The 15,330-nt window shown below is 43.7% G+C and overlaps 1 protein-coding gene across 4 annotated transcripts in view; it reads right to left on the bottom strand.

Annotated features, from left to right (window-relative positions):
* The window catches only part of LOC102024131 (phospholipid-transporting ATPase IB), a gene marked incomplete at its 5' end in the record, with an annotated part of 454,403 nt that overhangs the window by 126,727 nt on the left and 312,346 nt on the right, over window positions 1-15,330 (bottom strand). For 2 of the 4 annotated variants that reach the window (XM_005406335.2, XM_013505504.1), the window contains 3 exon segments: window positions 1,941-2,048; window positions 4,024-4,080; window positions 4,731-4,792. In XM_005406335.2, coding sequence (XP_005406392.2) covers window positions 1,941-2,048; window positions 4,024-4,080; window positions 4,731-4,792 — 227 coding nt within the window. 4 annotated transcript variants of the gene reach the window in all.

Genomic DNA, 15,330 nt, shown 5'->3' with positions numbered 1-15,330 from the left:
TGAAAATCAGCAACCAAGCCTAATCCATGCACATCAGAATCAGAGTTACTGAAGCAAATTTCCTACAGGGGGACTCACTAGAGCAGCACCGCTGAGGACACAGCGGGGCTTTCAAAGGAATGGCTTTGCCTGCCAGTCACGCACCAATTGACCCCGTCGTGTCAACTGTCATTCTCCTTTACTTTAGAAATCTGTCTGTGGCAACTGGTTGAAGTCCTATGTTTTGTTCTGTAAAATTCTCCAAATAAAATCAGAGCAGAAGCACTCTTCCTTAGGAGACCACACCAAGCAGACACGCTAAGCTTCCGTGCCTTACGAAGTGATGGGCTCTGCATGCTCTCCACGGTTTGGTTTGTGGGAACAAATCACATTCCTTTGGAACAGAATCAACTTCTTTGACTTCACAAAGTATGTTTGTTGAGAAATGCTCATTCTGCTGTACGACAATCTTGTGGGTTCAGTTAATCAATACCCTGCAATTTCTTCTGCCCGCCCCAATTGGAAAAGGAATTAAAAGCATGCTGTATTTGCCCTTTCTCCTTTCAGAAAGCAAAGACGTATCTGAGAAGACACAAGCCCACTCCTGCAAGACAGGGCCAGCCTGGTTACCTCCCACACCCGGGGATGTCCTGGATACTGTGGGGTATTAGCGAACTGATTCTCAAGTGAAGCCATGACAGAGTGTGAGTCGGACTTGGGGAAACCCAGGCATTTGTGTTTATTTCTGCAGTGCGCCAGAGACAGCAGCCAGGTGTGCTGCAGGCAGCCCGCCCCTAAAATACGTACTTTGCGGGCAGGGAAGCAGTGGAAATCCCTGACCCACAGTTCCTGTCTTCCTACTCCTGGCTCAGACCTTTAGGAACATGAGCGTGTTCCTGCAGGCACGGGTGGACAGTTCGGGGCATATACACCCGCTCTGCTCGGTGTACACGCCTTGCCAGCAACGAAACTGAGCCACAAGCAAGGACAGTCTCATTGCTCGTTGAGACCTAGGAATGTGTACACTGGCCTGGATCTGGGGAGAGGCCCTGCCAGCCCTGAGTGGTAGGAGTTTGGTGCTCTGGGAAGGAAACACAGAGTGCTGGGAGCCCAGAGAAGTGACCTGGCATAGGGCCTGGCTCTGCACGCTCCGATATTTCAGTTAGCAAAGAGGAACGCGGGCAGTCAGAGGGCCTACCACAGCACAGGCTCCCAACGCTCCAGGTCTGCGGCGCCTCCGGGTTGGGCCTAACGTGGGCCTGCACCGCTTTTCTGTGAATTGAGGGGTCCTGGACCACACAGCGACTGAGCTCTTTCCTTTCTACACCCACTGGGGAGGGTTTATGATCCATTTTGTCACTACTGGTGGTTCCGTTCCAGACAGTAGGCAAAGATGTTATAAAAGAAAGTGCAGAAAATATTCAAATGAGCATGAAGTTCCACAATCTCAGCCTCTCTAGCCCAAAGAATGAACAACGTGAGAGTCTGGTTCATAAACAGTCCGGTGAAGAGTTGTTTATCTTTCACAGGTGACAAACCAGGCACAGGTGGACTACCAACCAGGCAGTGCATCCTCAGGTAGCATGGACCCTGTAATCCACCTATTCACTGGATTATGAGTGAACGAAACAGTTCTGATCTTCCAAGGGCCATAAACGGTACACAGCATCACTGTATATAAGCAACACATAACTTATTATGGAAAAGTAGACATGCTGGGGAAGCCAGAGAAATTATGTTGAAAATTTTCACAATATTTAAAAATTTCAAATGCCATTTTTGTGGACTGGACAACCACTTCCAGGTGCGTTGAGTTGCTGAGCTCCTGGTAAGTTTTGGCGGGAGCAGGCAGTGATGGCTTTTTCTGGAGCTCACTGTCATAAAACTCGGAAGGCCCACTCACGCACACATGTGCAGGTGCAGCTGGCACCAGAGGCACACTCACCGTTCGCAGTACTGACCTGTCCTTCCATGTCTGGAGCAATGGGGATGGTGGGCCAGAAGACTGAGTAGACACCAAAAAACACGAGCCAGATCAGCATGCTTCCCCACACGGCCAGGTGACTGAACTGCGGAGGAAACAGATGCTCACTCAGACAGTGTCGGGACCCACCTAAACTCCACCTGCTCAGAATCCCTGCGTCCACGCTGCGGGAAGATTTCCTGAGGGAAAGACTTCGGCTCCTTGTCATTGGAGAGTTCTGTCTTTTTAATTCCCTTTTCTGTAAAGTTTTGACAATCAATTTGAGCAACTAGTGGCCCTAGACTATTCTGAAGGTGAAAGTGCTTCTGCGTCACAGCTGACCTTGCTCCCGGAGCCATGTCCTACTTCCAGCAGGCCCTGCTCGGCTCCCCGCACTTGGGGCTGAGTAACGCAAGAGCACGCAGGCCTAGAGAGCAAGTGGGGGAGCAGACGGTGAACAAGATGCTTTTATGCATTACTCGGAGACTTTCATTGCTCCATCTATTCAGCAAACTGGTTTTTTTAAAACTAAAATGGATATTGCTCTTTTGAAGTCTTTAAATGTTATTTAGTATGTTTAAAAATTGACATTATAATTGTACATGTTAATAGGGTACAGTGCAGTGTGATATTCTGGTACCTGTATATATTGTAGTAATCAAAGCAGCGTAATGGCCATATCCACTGCCACAAAGATTTGGGGTTTCTTTGTGTTGGGCACATTAAAAATGTTTTTTCCAATCATTTTGAAATACACAACTAATAGTTGCCAAGTTATTGTACTTGCTACAGAACAACAGAAACTACTCTGTACCCAAGGGTGCTCCCACACATTTACCATCCCCTCCCTGTCCTTCTCCGGCCCCAACTCTTCCTAGGGTCTGACAGCCACTACTCCACTCTTTGCTTCTATGAGGTCAATTTGGATACCAGATTTTAGTGCCTTCCTATCTATTGAGTTATTCAATTTTTCTCCTTTGCAGTCTTAATATGGTTACCCTGGAGTTCTTCCTTTCTTTTATCAATTCATCACACTCCAATGCATTGTTCTTTTTTTTGTCTTTTTGAGGCAGGGTCTCCCTATGCACTTCAGGCTGGCTCTGAGCTTACTTTGTAGCCCAGGCGGGTCTCCCAACGATCCTCCTGCTTCAGCCTCCTGACTGCTGGGATTACAGGTGTGTGCTACCATGCCAGGCTCATAGTTCTGTTTTTAAAAAGTACCTGCTTTTTAAAAAAAATACTTGAAGAATTTATCTATGACTCCTTACTTTCTCCTTTGGCATTCCAAGCTAAGTCACCATTACCTTTCACCTGGAATAACTGCCACTGATCCTAACAGAGTCCCGCTGACCTCCCACACCTCCACACGTTCTTAGCACGGCACAAGGTCAGTCTCTATGAAAAACAGTCAGACCCTGACACTCTGTCAGAGACTAATAGGACGCATACGGTATACTCCCCAAAGGTTGGAAATGATCAAAATGCCAAAAACAGGGGACTGACAAAAAAGTGTGGGATATCTATGAAACTTAATATTCTTTACTCATGAACAATGTTTTTTTGGGGTAGAAGTACAGTTTAATACATTTTTAGGGAAAAAAGATTACAAAACTTATTACAAAAGATTACTAAAAGATTACAAAAGTCTTGACAGTGCGTCTTAGTAGTAAAATTATATGGAAATGTAGATTTTCTTTTTTGTGCTTCTGCATTTCCCACAAATGTGTGCATGTGTGCGGGTGTGCGTTTATAACAGGGAGCACACACCCTTGAAATGAGGACACTCTCAATAGTCTTGAGCTGTATTAGGTGCCAGGCAAGTGAGACACCAGGAAATGCTGGGTTATAAATTTGTTCTAATAAAGATCAAATCACAGTTTTTATACACAAACTTTAAAATAAGGAGGGAGATATTTTTCACTGTTTTGCTAAGGCTTAAAAAGAAATCATAGCATAAAAAAAAATATATATATATATTTTTATATATATAAAATTTATATATATAAAATATATAAATATATATATATATATATTCCTATATATATATATAGGAAAGGGAAATAATTCCAAAGAAAACTCACTTTAGTCCAAGCTGTAGTCTCCAAACCAGCTTTCAGACAAACTGTAACCACAACGTACTGTGAAAAGAGAGAGCAGTTTGGAAATATTTGTCACCCTTAGTGCATTAGTTTCACTCTGCAGAAGCCCTGGGTCTCCCCTCCCGAGCTGGGTCCTCCATGGCCACTCTGCCTTCAGAGGAGAAGTAAACATGATCCTGACTCGATAGGTACCTATATCAATAACCCCGGCTGAATGTGAATGCAATGTATTGGAACATCAACTAAAAAAGCAAGCAAGCAAACAAACAGAAGAACCACATGAAAATAGTGTCATCTCTGTAGCTCAATTTCTCAGCATTACTTTTAGGGAATGAACAGGTAGGTTTATCTCAAGGAACCCCTCATTCTGGTGAGTAACTTCATGCTAATAACAGTTTTGCCCTTTCTTGGCCAATTTGGGAGAAATCACTTTCCCGAGTGCTCTTTACTTTTGCAAGTAGGTGAAAGTGGTCATTTTAAGATTGAGGAGATCTGCTAACCAGCTGTCAAGAAGCCTGAACTCTGCATAATCTCTGCTGAACAGTGATGTGAGCAGGGCCCAGCCATTTGGAACTTTAAGGTATGTACAACATACAAGATTTAAAATAATTATAGTGAGAAGGGATTGGATAAGTATAACTCTCACATCTGCCATTTAAGAATGCCTCGATACACAGAGATAAACTTACCGTGTAAACAATATTTCCAACAAATAAATAGTCTGTGGCGTGACCGTTGGACAAGGGAGTATCTGGAAAACATGGAGGTCACTATTAGTTTCCAAGGAGCTCACGTGGCAACCCATTTTATTCAGACTATAAAAATGGAACTTGAGAAACATCTATCAAAATAGGAAGCATTTTGTGTGATTCTAAAGACTCATTCTATGTAATTCTGCATTTTTTTGCTTTATATCCTTTTCCAGTGAAGCAAGCAAACAAAATCAGTAAACTGAACGGTGTGAGGCAGGGAGTTAAATAACCATTGAGAGTGAGACTGCTCCAGGCAGAGAGAAGAAAAACTCCTAAGTGTCTGTATGCACACAGAACCTGATGCACTCAAAGATCACAAAGGCCAGTCTGGCTTGGGACACCAAGAAAAAGAACAAAAGCCCTCAGTGAGAGGGGGAAATTAACAGCTGAGTCAGCTGTGACTGGTAACTAGGATGACCCTAGGCTGGGAATGAAATGGCCCAAGTTCTACTCTTAGAGGAATAGTGCAGCTTGTACGGGAGTATAGATCATGGTTGACCATGATGGAATAATCATAAATGCAACGCCAGCCTGGAACCAGTGGTATACAAGGGGATGTTAATGGTGGCCTTGGAGTTATGCAGTCTGCTGTGGTTGCCACGAGCTGAATTTACAGTTGTGCCTCAGTTCACGAATTTAATTTGTGCCACCATTCTGGAAAAAAATGGTCACTCTCATGTTCGCGTGAGAAAGATAGCCGCACTCGTGTTTGTCACCTGCTGCAGAGTTTGAAAATGAAAACAAAATTTTGCCAAACGCTTCTGCTTGCAAATCAAACTGTTTCAGTTTGTGAACTGAGGCACCCTGTACTTGTTTATATTTAAATTAATTAAAATAAAATATAATGAAGGATCTGCTTCTGCCGGGGGCTGGGGAGGAGAAGGACAATGAGGAGTTGCTGCTTAGGGAGTAGTTTCAGTTTGAGGTAATGAAAAGCTTAGGTGGTGATGTTGTACAAATGCTCAGAGTAACTCATGCCTCAGAACTGCACACGTAAAACAGGCAAGGGAGCAGACTTTATTTTATATATATTACCATAATAGAAAACTAGCAAAGGTAGATCACAGAACCAAAACTATACACCTCTTAGGATAAAACACAACAGCAAACCTTTCTGGCCTCGATTTAGCAATGATTTTCAAGTACTAAAAGCACAGTGACAAAAGACAACAGTACATACAAGACTTCATCAAAATTAGAAACTTTCGCACTTCAAATGATACCTTCAAGAGATAGAAGAAATCTGAAGGGTGGACAAAATATTTACAGATTATATATCTGAGAAAGGATTTATATCCAGGGTAAAGAACTCTTAAAACCACTCAATGATAAGACCAAAAAAATTCACCTGAATTAGAAATGAGGAAAGTATCTGAATAAAAGTTTATGCAAAGAAGATGTACACATGATCAATAAGTGGGTGAATAGAAGCTAAACATCAATAGGCACCGAAGAAATACAAACTGAAAAGTACAATAAAATATCATTTAATATCCACTGGGATGTCTGTAACAAAAAAGGCAAATGTTATACCAAGAGTCTATGAGGATGTGGAAGGACTGAAACTTCCATCCACTGATGATAGGAAAGTAAAAATGTACAGAGACGCAGACACTGTGGGAAATTATCACTACTTCCTCCAAAGATTATGCATATTTATTCTGTGACTTAGCTATTCCAGACCTAGGTACACACCCAAGAAAAATGAAACTTTGAAGAAAACGCTCAAAAACGTGTGCTTAAATGTTCACAGGAGCATTATTCATAATTACTCATGCTCATCAGAGCCTGACATCATGAATAGCATTATTCACTGTACACAATAGCTCATTCATAAACCAGTGTCCTTCAACTGGTGAAGAGCAAGTACATGCCCATCAACTGGGGAACGCTCTACACCACAGTAGTAATACAATTAAATAATACAAAGGAATGAAGTATTGATACATGCTATAACATGCAAGACTCCTGAAAACCTCATGCAAATTAAAAGAAGCTAGACATAAAAGGTCACATATCATATAATCATTTGTATAAAATACCCAGAATGGACCAATCATGAAGACAGAATGCAAATCAGTGGTTGTTCAGGGGCTGGGGGATGTTCAGGGGAAATGAGAAGTGACAGATTTTGGAGGTGATAAGAACATTTTAAAATTAATTATGATGATGGTTACACAACTCTGTAAATATAAGCAAAACCAAAGAATTGTACTTTAAATGGGTGAATGATAAGGTTATAGAAATTATATCTCAAAAAGGCATTTATAAAAAGTCTCTGCTCTTTAGTCATACTAGCCACATTTCAAATATCCAGCAGCCACACACTGGGTGGAACGGCACAGGCACGGAACATTCCCACCCCCCGAAGTTCTGTTGGACAACACAGGGCCAGAGTGTCTGTGTCTGAGGTGGGGAGAGGAGGTGGAGAGCGGCAACTATTTTGAAGGTACACATGATAGTTGTTAGGATTTCAATATGAAGCATTCTCCAAAGAGTCATGTCCTGAAGGCTTGCTTCCCAGTGCCATGAAGTTCAGAGCTGGAGCCTTAGGAAGACCTACAGAGCTAACTGGACAATGAGGGGCTAACCTCATTACTGGATTTATCCATAACTGATAGCTGGTTGGGCTGTTAGGAGTTAGGCCCAGGTAGAGAAAGTCGTTCATGGGGGTGGGGAAGGACAGGCCTTCGAGGAGCACATATTATCTCTGGTCCTTTCTTCTTTCTCTCTGCTTCCTGGCTGCCATGAGGGAAGCAGATTTCCGCTACCACATCCTCTCCAGCACGATGCTCTGCCTCATCACAGCCCAGAAACAAAAGGAGCCAAGTAACCTTGGCTCACGAAACCACAGGCCAAAATAAATCTCTCTTTCTTGAAGTTGGTTTTCTTAGGCATGCCACAGTGACCAAAAAACAGACTAACATCGTGAAATTTGCCTCTGCTTTGGATGTCAGGTAATAATGTGAGGAATCGAGGGTGTTGCCAAAGTTTTTGGCCTGAGTACTGAGGGCAACGGTGTCACTTACTTGGGATGAAGAACAGCGGTTCTGGTCATACTAGCACAGGAGCTGATTAAAAGAGTGGATCATGAGGGCTTGGTACCGTGTATTTAATATCTTAAGTTTGTAATAGGAAGAACAGCTAACAGTGAAATGTGACTATATTATAAGAAAAGAGGTATTTATAAAAAGCAGGGAGAGGAATTGAGGTTAGTAGAAAAAATCCCCAGGATTAGTTAGAAGGCCTGCTCTCTTATCTCAGCCTTACTATTATTCACTTTTTAAGAAAACAAGTCTTACCTTCCAAGTCCCCAGACCCTCACCTATAGCATCGAGGTTTTCCATGACAAAGAATATGTTAAGAAATGCGTCCCCACTAAACCAGCACTACAAAAAGTCTCAAAGATATCCTAGAAAGGCAGTGAAGTAAGCAATGCCAAAAAGTCTACTAGAATGATATATCAGGCACAGTAAGCAGGTAAATAAGAAGGGGGAAGGAAAAGGGGATCAGCAATAGGAAAATAATGCAATGAAAAATGTTCAACACCTCTGGTCATTACAGAAACACAAGTTAAAACAACACTGAGACTCCTCACTCCGGAAAGAATGGCAGTCACCCTTAAGAAATCTAGTAACAACAAATGCTGGTGAGTCTGGGGAAGAAGGAGCCCTTTTGTATTGTTGGTAGAATTATAACCGTTAAGGAAATCACTATGGAAATTCCTCAAAAAACTAAAACTAGAAATTCCATTTGATCCAGCTACTCTCTTTCGAGGTATCTTCCCTAAAGAGTTAAAGATATGACGTAGATACATGCATACCCCATGTTTATGGCAGCTCAATTCCTAACAGTGATTGTGTGCTTTGGAAGAGACCTGTATGTCCACCAGTACAAGAATGGATAAATAAAGTGTGGTATTAGCATACAATGGAGCGCTACTCTGCCATGAAAGGATAAATCTGAGTCATTTGTAGGAAAATAGATGCTCCCTGAGACTATACCATTAAGTGAAATAAATCAGATGCACAAGCTTAAATATCACATGGTTTCTCTTATATGAGAAACTCAAACTACAAGTACAGAGCCAAGTAAAAGATAAGAGTAGGAGGTAGGGAGATGGATCCTTGCAAATGGGAAGGGACCAGGAGATGGAAGGAAGTGGGAGGGAAAGGAATGAAAAGATGACAAAAGAATCAGGACGAGAAATACACATGTCCCAACTCTCCACGAGGAATGTGATCACTCTGTACTACACACATGTACTAGTGAACATTAAAAATAAAAATGGAGGTTTTGTAGCAGAGCCAGAAGATGATGGCAATAACTTACCTTTAAGGTTCTTTTCAGATGGGAAATTCTGGGGGCTGGGGATTTAGCTCAGTGGCACAGCGCCTGCCTGGCAAGCGCAAGGTCATGAGTTCGATTCCCGGTATCAGAAAAAAACAAAAAAACAAAAACAAAAACAAAACAAAACAAAACAAAAAACAGATGGCAAATTCTAAGGTGATGTTAGCTGCTCAATCAGCCCCATGCAGTTCGTGGCAGAAACATGAGTCTCAGATTCTCCTCCTCGAGGGAGTTTAAGAAGAACTTCCTAGCGCTGATTTATCTAGTGTGTTCATGTGTAGAGAGAAGCCGTGTCAACTGAGAAGAGCAACAGCCTGAAAGCCTTGAACCTTCTGCCTGCCTACAGAAGAGCTCTGATCAGATTGCCGTTCGCAGGGGTGGGAGACGCAACCGAAAATCAAAGCCTGAGGTTATGTTCTGACAAAGTTTTAATTTCCTTTTTTTTTTTTTTGGTGGTGGTCTTGGGGATGAAACCCAGGGCACTATACGTACTGCCCAGCTTTAAATTTCTTTTTAATATCAATATTTCCAATGATGGTTGATTCATGGATTAAATGAAATCAGACAATATAAAACATGTCCAGCTGGGCGTGGTGGTGCATGCCTGTAATCCCAGCACTCAGGAGGCTGAGGCAGGAGGATTGCGGTGAGTTGAAGGGCAGCCTTGGCTACAGAGTGACTTTAAAACCAGCCTATATTACAGAGAGAGACCTTGCCTCAAAAAAAAAATGTGTCTATGATGGGGAGCTTAGAATGTGTTCTATATTTTACAGTAATATTTCATATATATACAACAAATAGAAAATTGTTAGACATTATTAAGAAATCCTGTGTGGAAATGTATTTTTCTATGAGCATTTTCTATATGACAGGCACACTTCTAAGCACCTTAGCTACATTATCGCCTTTAATGCTCCACTACATGACTCAGTGAGGTCCCCAAGTCAGTCTGCAAAACACTGTTTATGCACTATCTGAGGGCATTCTTCAAAACAAAGCTGCATGGGATGGTACAGATGGCTTTGGGGGAGCGTTAGGCAACAGCGAAATCAGCCTGTGTGGATGTGGGAAGGTTGGCTCAGGGCTGAGTGTTACGATCTCCACATTTCAGATGAGGAAAGGCGGACAATAAAGCAACATCAAATAATATGTCCAAGGTCACACGGTTCGAGAAGAAACTCAAAATATCCAACAGAGCTTGTTTCCATGAAGTGAATTAGCAAAGTGGATCTCAGGAAATAAAAGCGGACAGTGTCAAGGGGAAAGGTAATTAAACTAAGAAGCATTCACTTGAAACGGCAACACCTAGCCAAGCATGGTGGCGGTTCACCGCAGGAGCAGCTACTTAGGGAGCTGGGGCAGGAAGATCACCTGAGCCCAGGAGTTCAAGGTTATCCTGAGCAGCATGGCGGGAGGAAAGAGGAAGAAAGACAAGGCAGAGAGGGAGGGAGACAGAAAAGAAGGCAGACGGGCAGCGGGCAGGCGGGCAAGCCAGCCTAATGCCGAACGTGCAGAAATTTCTAGAAGAGAACTGAAGCGGACACAGGGTTAGATTCAGATAACATAAATTCCATGCCCAATAAGAAAACATACATAGCAAACAATTCAGCAGAACTCCCTGAGGCCTGAGTTCTACTGAGTCAGTGTGGGGCATTCCCTTAGACTAGAGTTTTTCAACCTTGGCACTACTGATGTCATTTTAGTTAGATCAACTGGCACTAGTTGTATACCTCAATGGGGTTCAGCATGACACCCCAACACAGGCACAAAGCATGCAGTCACACGCAGCTGCTCCCATTCACCTTCCTCCCCCAAGCTTCAGCAAGCGACCCACAGTGAGGCCTGAACCCCCCTGAGCTTCCACATGCAAGAGAACATGCCAGCTAATTAATTCTCTAAGACAGTGTGTGTGTGTGTGTGTGTGTGTGTGTGTGTGTGTGTGTGTATGTGAGCCTGTGTTTTGTAGGCTGTCTGACAGCATCTCTAGTCTCTACCTGCTAGATGCCAGTAGCCTTGCCTCCAGGCCAAAAATATTCTAGACCTTGCCAAGCATCCCCATGAGGGAAAATGGACCCTTGCTAAGAACCATGGCATTAGAGGAAAGAAAAAAGAAGAAATGGAATATGCGCAGAGAGTTCGCTCTGAAGCCAGAGTGTCTAACAAGCAGAGGGCAAGTCTCTCCAGGTGGGCTGTGGAGGAAGTACAACGGCACCATCAGCCCTGGGACCAGGAGCGAGACTGAGTGAGACTTCGGCACAACACGAAGTGGTACAATTCATGAGGCCAATGGCTTTCCCAGGGGCCCCACCCTGGCCCCCTCGGGGAGGAGCGCTATCCCATGGTGACCACATCCCCGTGAAGCAGGCCTTGGAAACTACTGAACTCCATGTGGCATGAGCAGGAAGTAGATAAGGCACCCTAAGGGAGTTTCCAGCATGGCTGCTGGAGTTTCGCACTGCTTTAACGTCTAACTTGTGAGTGGAAATCACTGGCACCCAATGCAGTGTTTACACTTCACGCAATCTGGACATTAAGCTTTTAGTGAAGACGGGATAAACCTGATATTTCAGTTCATCACTGTGGTAGAATAACTTAACACTGCATTCTAGTTGTCAGCTTAGAAAAGAGCATCTCATTGTCCAGACAAAGCTAATACCATCTGGAAATAATAAATTCCCTTCGCAGAGAAACTCACATACAACTTGAGATCCGAGGACTCACCAAAAACGCCTGAAAGACAGTGTCTTCCAAACAAGCCGCAGTCCCCACCTGGGACCCCAGTACGGGTATGGGAAATCTCCAGGGGATGGATGGCTGTGTATCAACTGTTGTACAGGCAGACACTATGGGCACTGTGCCACTTTAGAACCCTGACAATCGGCTACCCCTGAAGAGGAGGAAAGTTCTGGTAGATTAGCACGTTTCTGAGCCACAGCTTGCTAATAATTCAAGGCTGGAAAAGCCCAATTCGATTGTCCGGTCTATGCCTGATGCAGGTTCCTGACAGAATACTTTTTCCCATTTTGCTTAGTCATGTCACTGCTCTGATTCTCCCACTCCTCTCAAAAACTTAACTTTTCTATCATTTTGCTATTTTTATTTTAGTGAGATATTTAAAATCTCAAGTGAATTTTTTTGAAATGGGTGAAAAAAAACCTCTCAAACCTATGTGATCATCGAGTTCCCCAAATCAGTCTTCAAAACCCCACTCATACACGATCTGTGTCACCCATAGCAGCACGCGGCGGTACAGCTGGGCATGCAGGGGCGTTGGAGCGCTGAGAGGGTAAAGGACATTTCAGGCAAAAGAGAAATCAGGCCAGGCAGAGGCAGGAGCTGGACTCAGGCTGCGTGGTGAGTGACGCGTGGGGGTGAACAGGACAGCAAGGTCAGCAGCGGTCAAGGCACACGAAGCTCTGAAAAGGTCCCTATAGAACAGATCCGTCAAAAGTGCCCATGAAGAGATGTGATCTCACCCAACCTTTGTTTTCCTGTCTGAACCAGCAGAGCCGAGCTCTCTCTCACAAACCTATCATTAGCACATAAAAGCTTGAAAGAGCAAGGGGAAAGGTGAGAATTAACCTACCCACTGCATCCGAACAGCTGGCATTTAACTGAACCTGCCTGGGATCAGCGAGCTTGTGCAAATCCAGGGTCAGACCAGCCCACAGAGGAGGGCTGAGCCGGGAGAGGTGGACATTCGTTATCCGTCCTAAAAGTTCAGAGGGTGATTTCCACGAGGCAAAGAAAAGAGAAGGACCCCTTCCCCATCTGCTAGTTTTGATTCAACACTGAATCACATTTAGAGTGATCTGTGTTTGCATGTGACATAAAGTCTACTGTAATGGTGCTTCTCTCACACACAAAGCATCAGAAAAATATAGAGAAGCACTGTCCAGGCAGCAGAACATTTCTTAGGGACAATACAGTCTTGTGACTTCAAGATGCACCGACCCTATTCTTCCAGACTTCTATTATTTGCGATTTTTGGTTGGATCCACAGACTGACATGATGTAGGATTAGACAAGTGAGGTCTGGAAACACAGTCGCTACAACGGATTGCTGTGAACAACTAGGACGAAAACCACAGGGGCCCTGCACATTACTAATAACAGCTCCAAAAATGCTGCATGCAAAAAAACCTCTTTGAAAATATTTGTGGGAAAAGCCGCAATTTGCAAGAAAAGTATGTCTCATTTTCTAAACAGGCAGAATGATTAAGAAACTTATTTCAGAATATGCCAAAGAGCTAGGCTGATGACATTTTACAAAGATGCCATTTCAATTAAATGCTCATTAAAAACATTACATCATTACCCAGCAAAACCACAAACTGTATTCAGGAATGGCTCTGACCAAAGGCAGAAGGAGAAGACAAAATGTGCATAGTATTGTACCGTCAGAAAAACAGGGTTTAATAATCAGAAAAACAGATGGGGGAATCTATATGCTTTTGGATGGAGTAGGAGTCAGAGAACAGCTGGGTTGACAACTGCAGGCCTGTCACTGCCACAGAACGTAGTAGGCAGACTTCAGGAGGATGTGGCACCACCCCTTGACATCAAAGCTTTTGCCAAGTTGTTCTGGTCAGAGAGCGGATGCCAAGTTCATGATTCCCCTCACTCATTCCTTCGCTTCAGTGGTACCACTCAGCAATGCAATTTCAGAGCAGCCTAAAATCCAGAATATTAACCTGGCTCCATCCTGTACTTAACTTCTTAAGATTCCCAAGGCTCAGAGGAGACACAACACTAGCTAGTTACGCTCAGATTTATGCCAGTGGGGAAGAGGTGTCAAAGCTTCAGAGAACTCATTTACAGACAAATGTTTAGAACCTAACCAGCTCACACAGTTGCACTGTAGCTGACGCTATTATTTCTGATCCAATACTACTTGTTCATGAAGAGAACATTTATTTTTTCTTTTCTTTGTAAAGAGTGGTATAAAATCTTGGAAAATATAAAAAGTAGGGTTTATACAAGTGTTAGCAATTATAATTACATTTATGACCAGAGCTGGGATAAGTTTCTGGTTATATAAGCCTTTTGCTGGATTTTGTCTTCCTCTATTGCTATTTCGGCTGGATGAAAAGACATGACACTCAAGTTTCAATGTTTTTTCTCCTTTTTTTTTTTTAATTTTTTTTACTAAAAATAGATTTGAAAAGAGAAATAAAAATGAGGGAAAGTAAACTGGATTGCCAATGCCTAACAGTCCCCTAGTGAGGCCACAAACATATTTCTTACCCCAGAGTTCACAACTAAGGGGCATTACCTGGCCCCCTACACCTGTGTGGGGCCTTGTGACTGGTTCTTACTGGTCAAACATGGGCAAAGGTGAGAGAGACCTTCCTGGCTGAGACAGGTAAGAGTGTATGAGCCTTCTCCTGACTCCCCTCCCAGAGGTGTGGCTGAGGGTGAACTCAGGGGCTGGGCAGTAAACACAGCCCCCCAGTACACCGCTGGACCAGGTGTGGTAAGACACGGACACGTGGAAACTGCAGTCGTGAAGGAAGACCCCTACATGAAAAGAGAGCAAAATGTTCCACCCCAAATTTATTTCTTTGGCCCTGTCAGAGAAACTGCAGACCTCTGTAGACAAAAGATGTATTTTGTAGAAAGAATTTCACATTTATTTACATTAGCAAAGAGTAGATATAAGCAGAGCCTTTTCTGATACCCTCTACCTGCCGAGGAGTCTGACACCCAGCCCGGAGGAGACCATAGATGGCGGTGACCTGGGAGACCTCACTCGCTCTACAGGACAACCTGCTGGCCCTGCACACCCTCCACACTTCTCCAGCCAGCGCCACCTGTCTTCCCCTAGAAGCTGGAGCCCCCATCCCTTGGTTAAAGTCTATCTAAGGTTGGGTCATCTTACCCCTTGGAGTTTCATAGAGCATGTACATAGCTCCCACGATTAGGCATGCAATAAAAGAAGTGCGTTTTTCTCCTGTTGCCTATTTGATAGTCTTGGATTATCCATTCTGCAGAAGGAAAAGGGTGAATCTCCACTTTCCCTGTGACTGGAAACAAGAGGCCCGATGTGCCACGCAAGACCATTCAAGAATGCTCAGTGCCGTCAGGAAGTGGGGGAGGACACAACTGAGCGTGGAGCGGAGGCTTTGCTGGGGTCCTGAAGGAAACAACGGCGAAGGGCGGGAAGGCACGCTGAATGGGGCTAGGA

Source organism: Chinchilla lanigera, unplaced genomic scaffold (assembly GCF_000276665.1).
Source record: "Chinchilla lanigera isolate Chin_1 unplaced genomic scaffold, ChiLan1.0 scaffold00096, whole genome shotgun sequence".
In the NCBI taxonomy this organism is placed as follows: Eukaryota; Metazoa; Chordata; class Mammalia; order Rodentia; family Chinchillidae; genus Chinchilla; species Chinchilla lanigera.
Note: the sequence above shows the minus strand (reverse complement) of the source record. Positions and strands in the feature narration are given on the sequence as shown.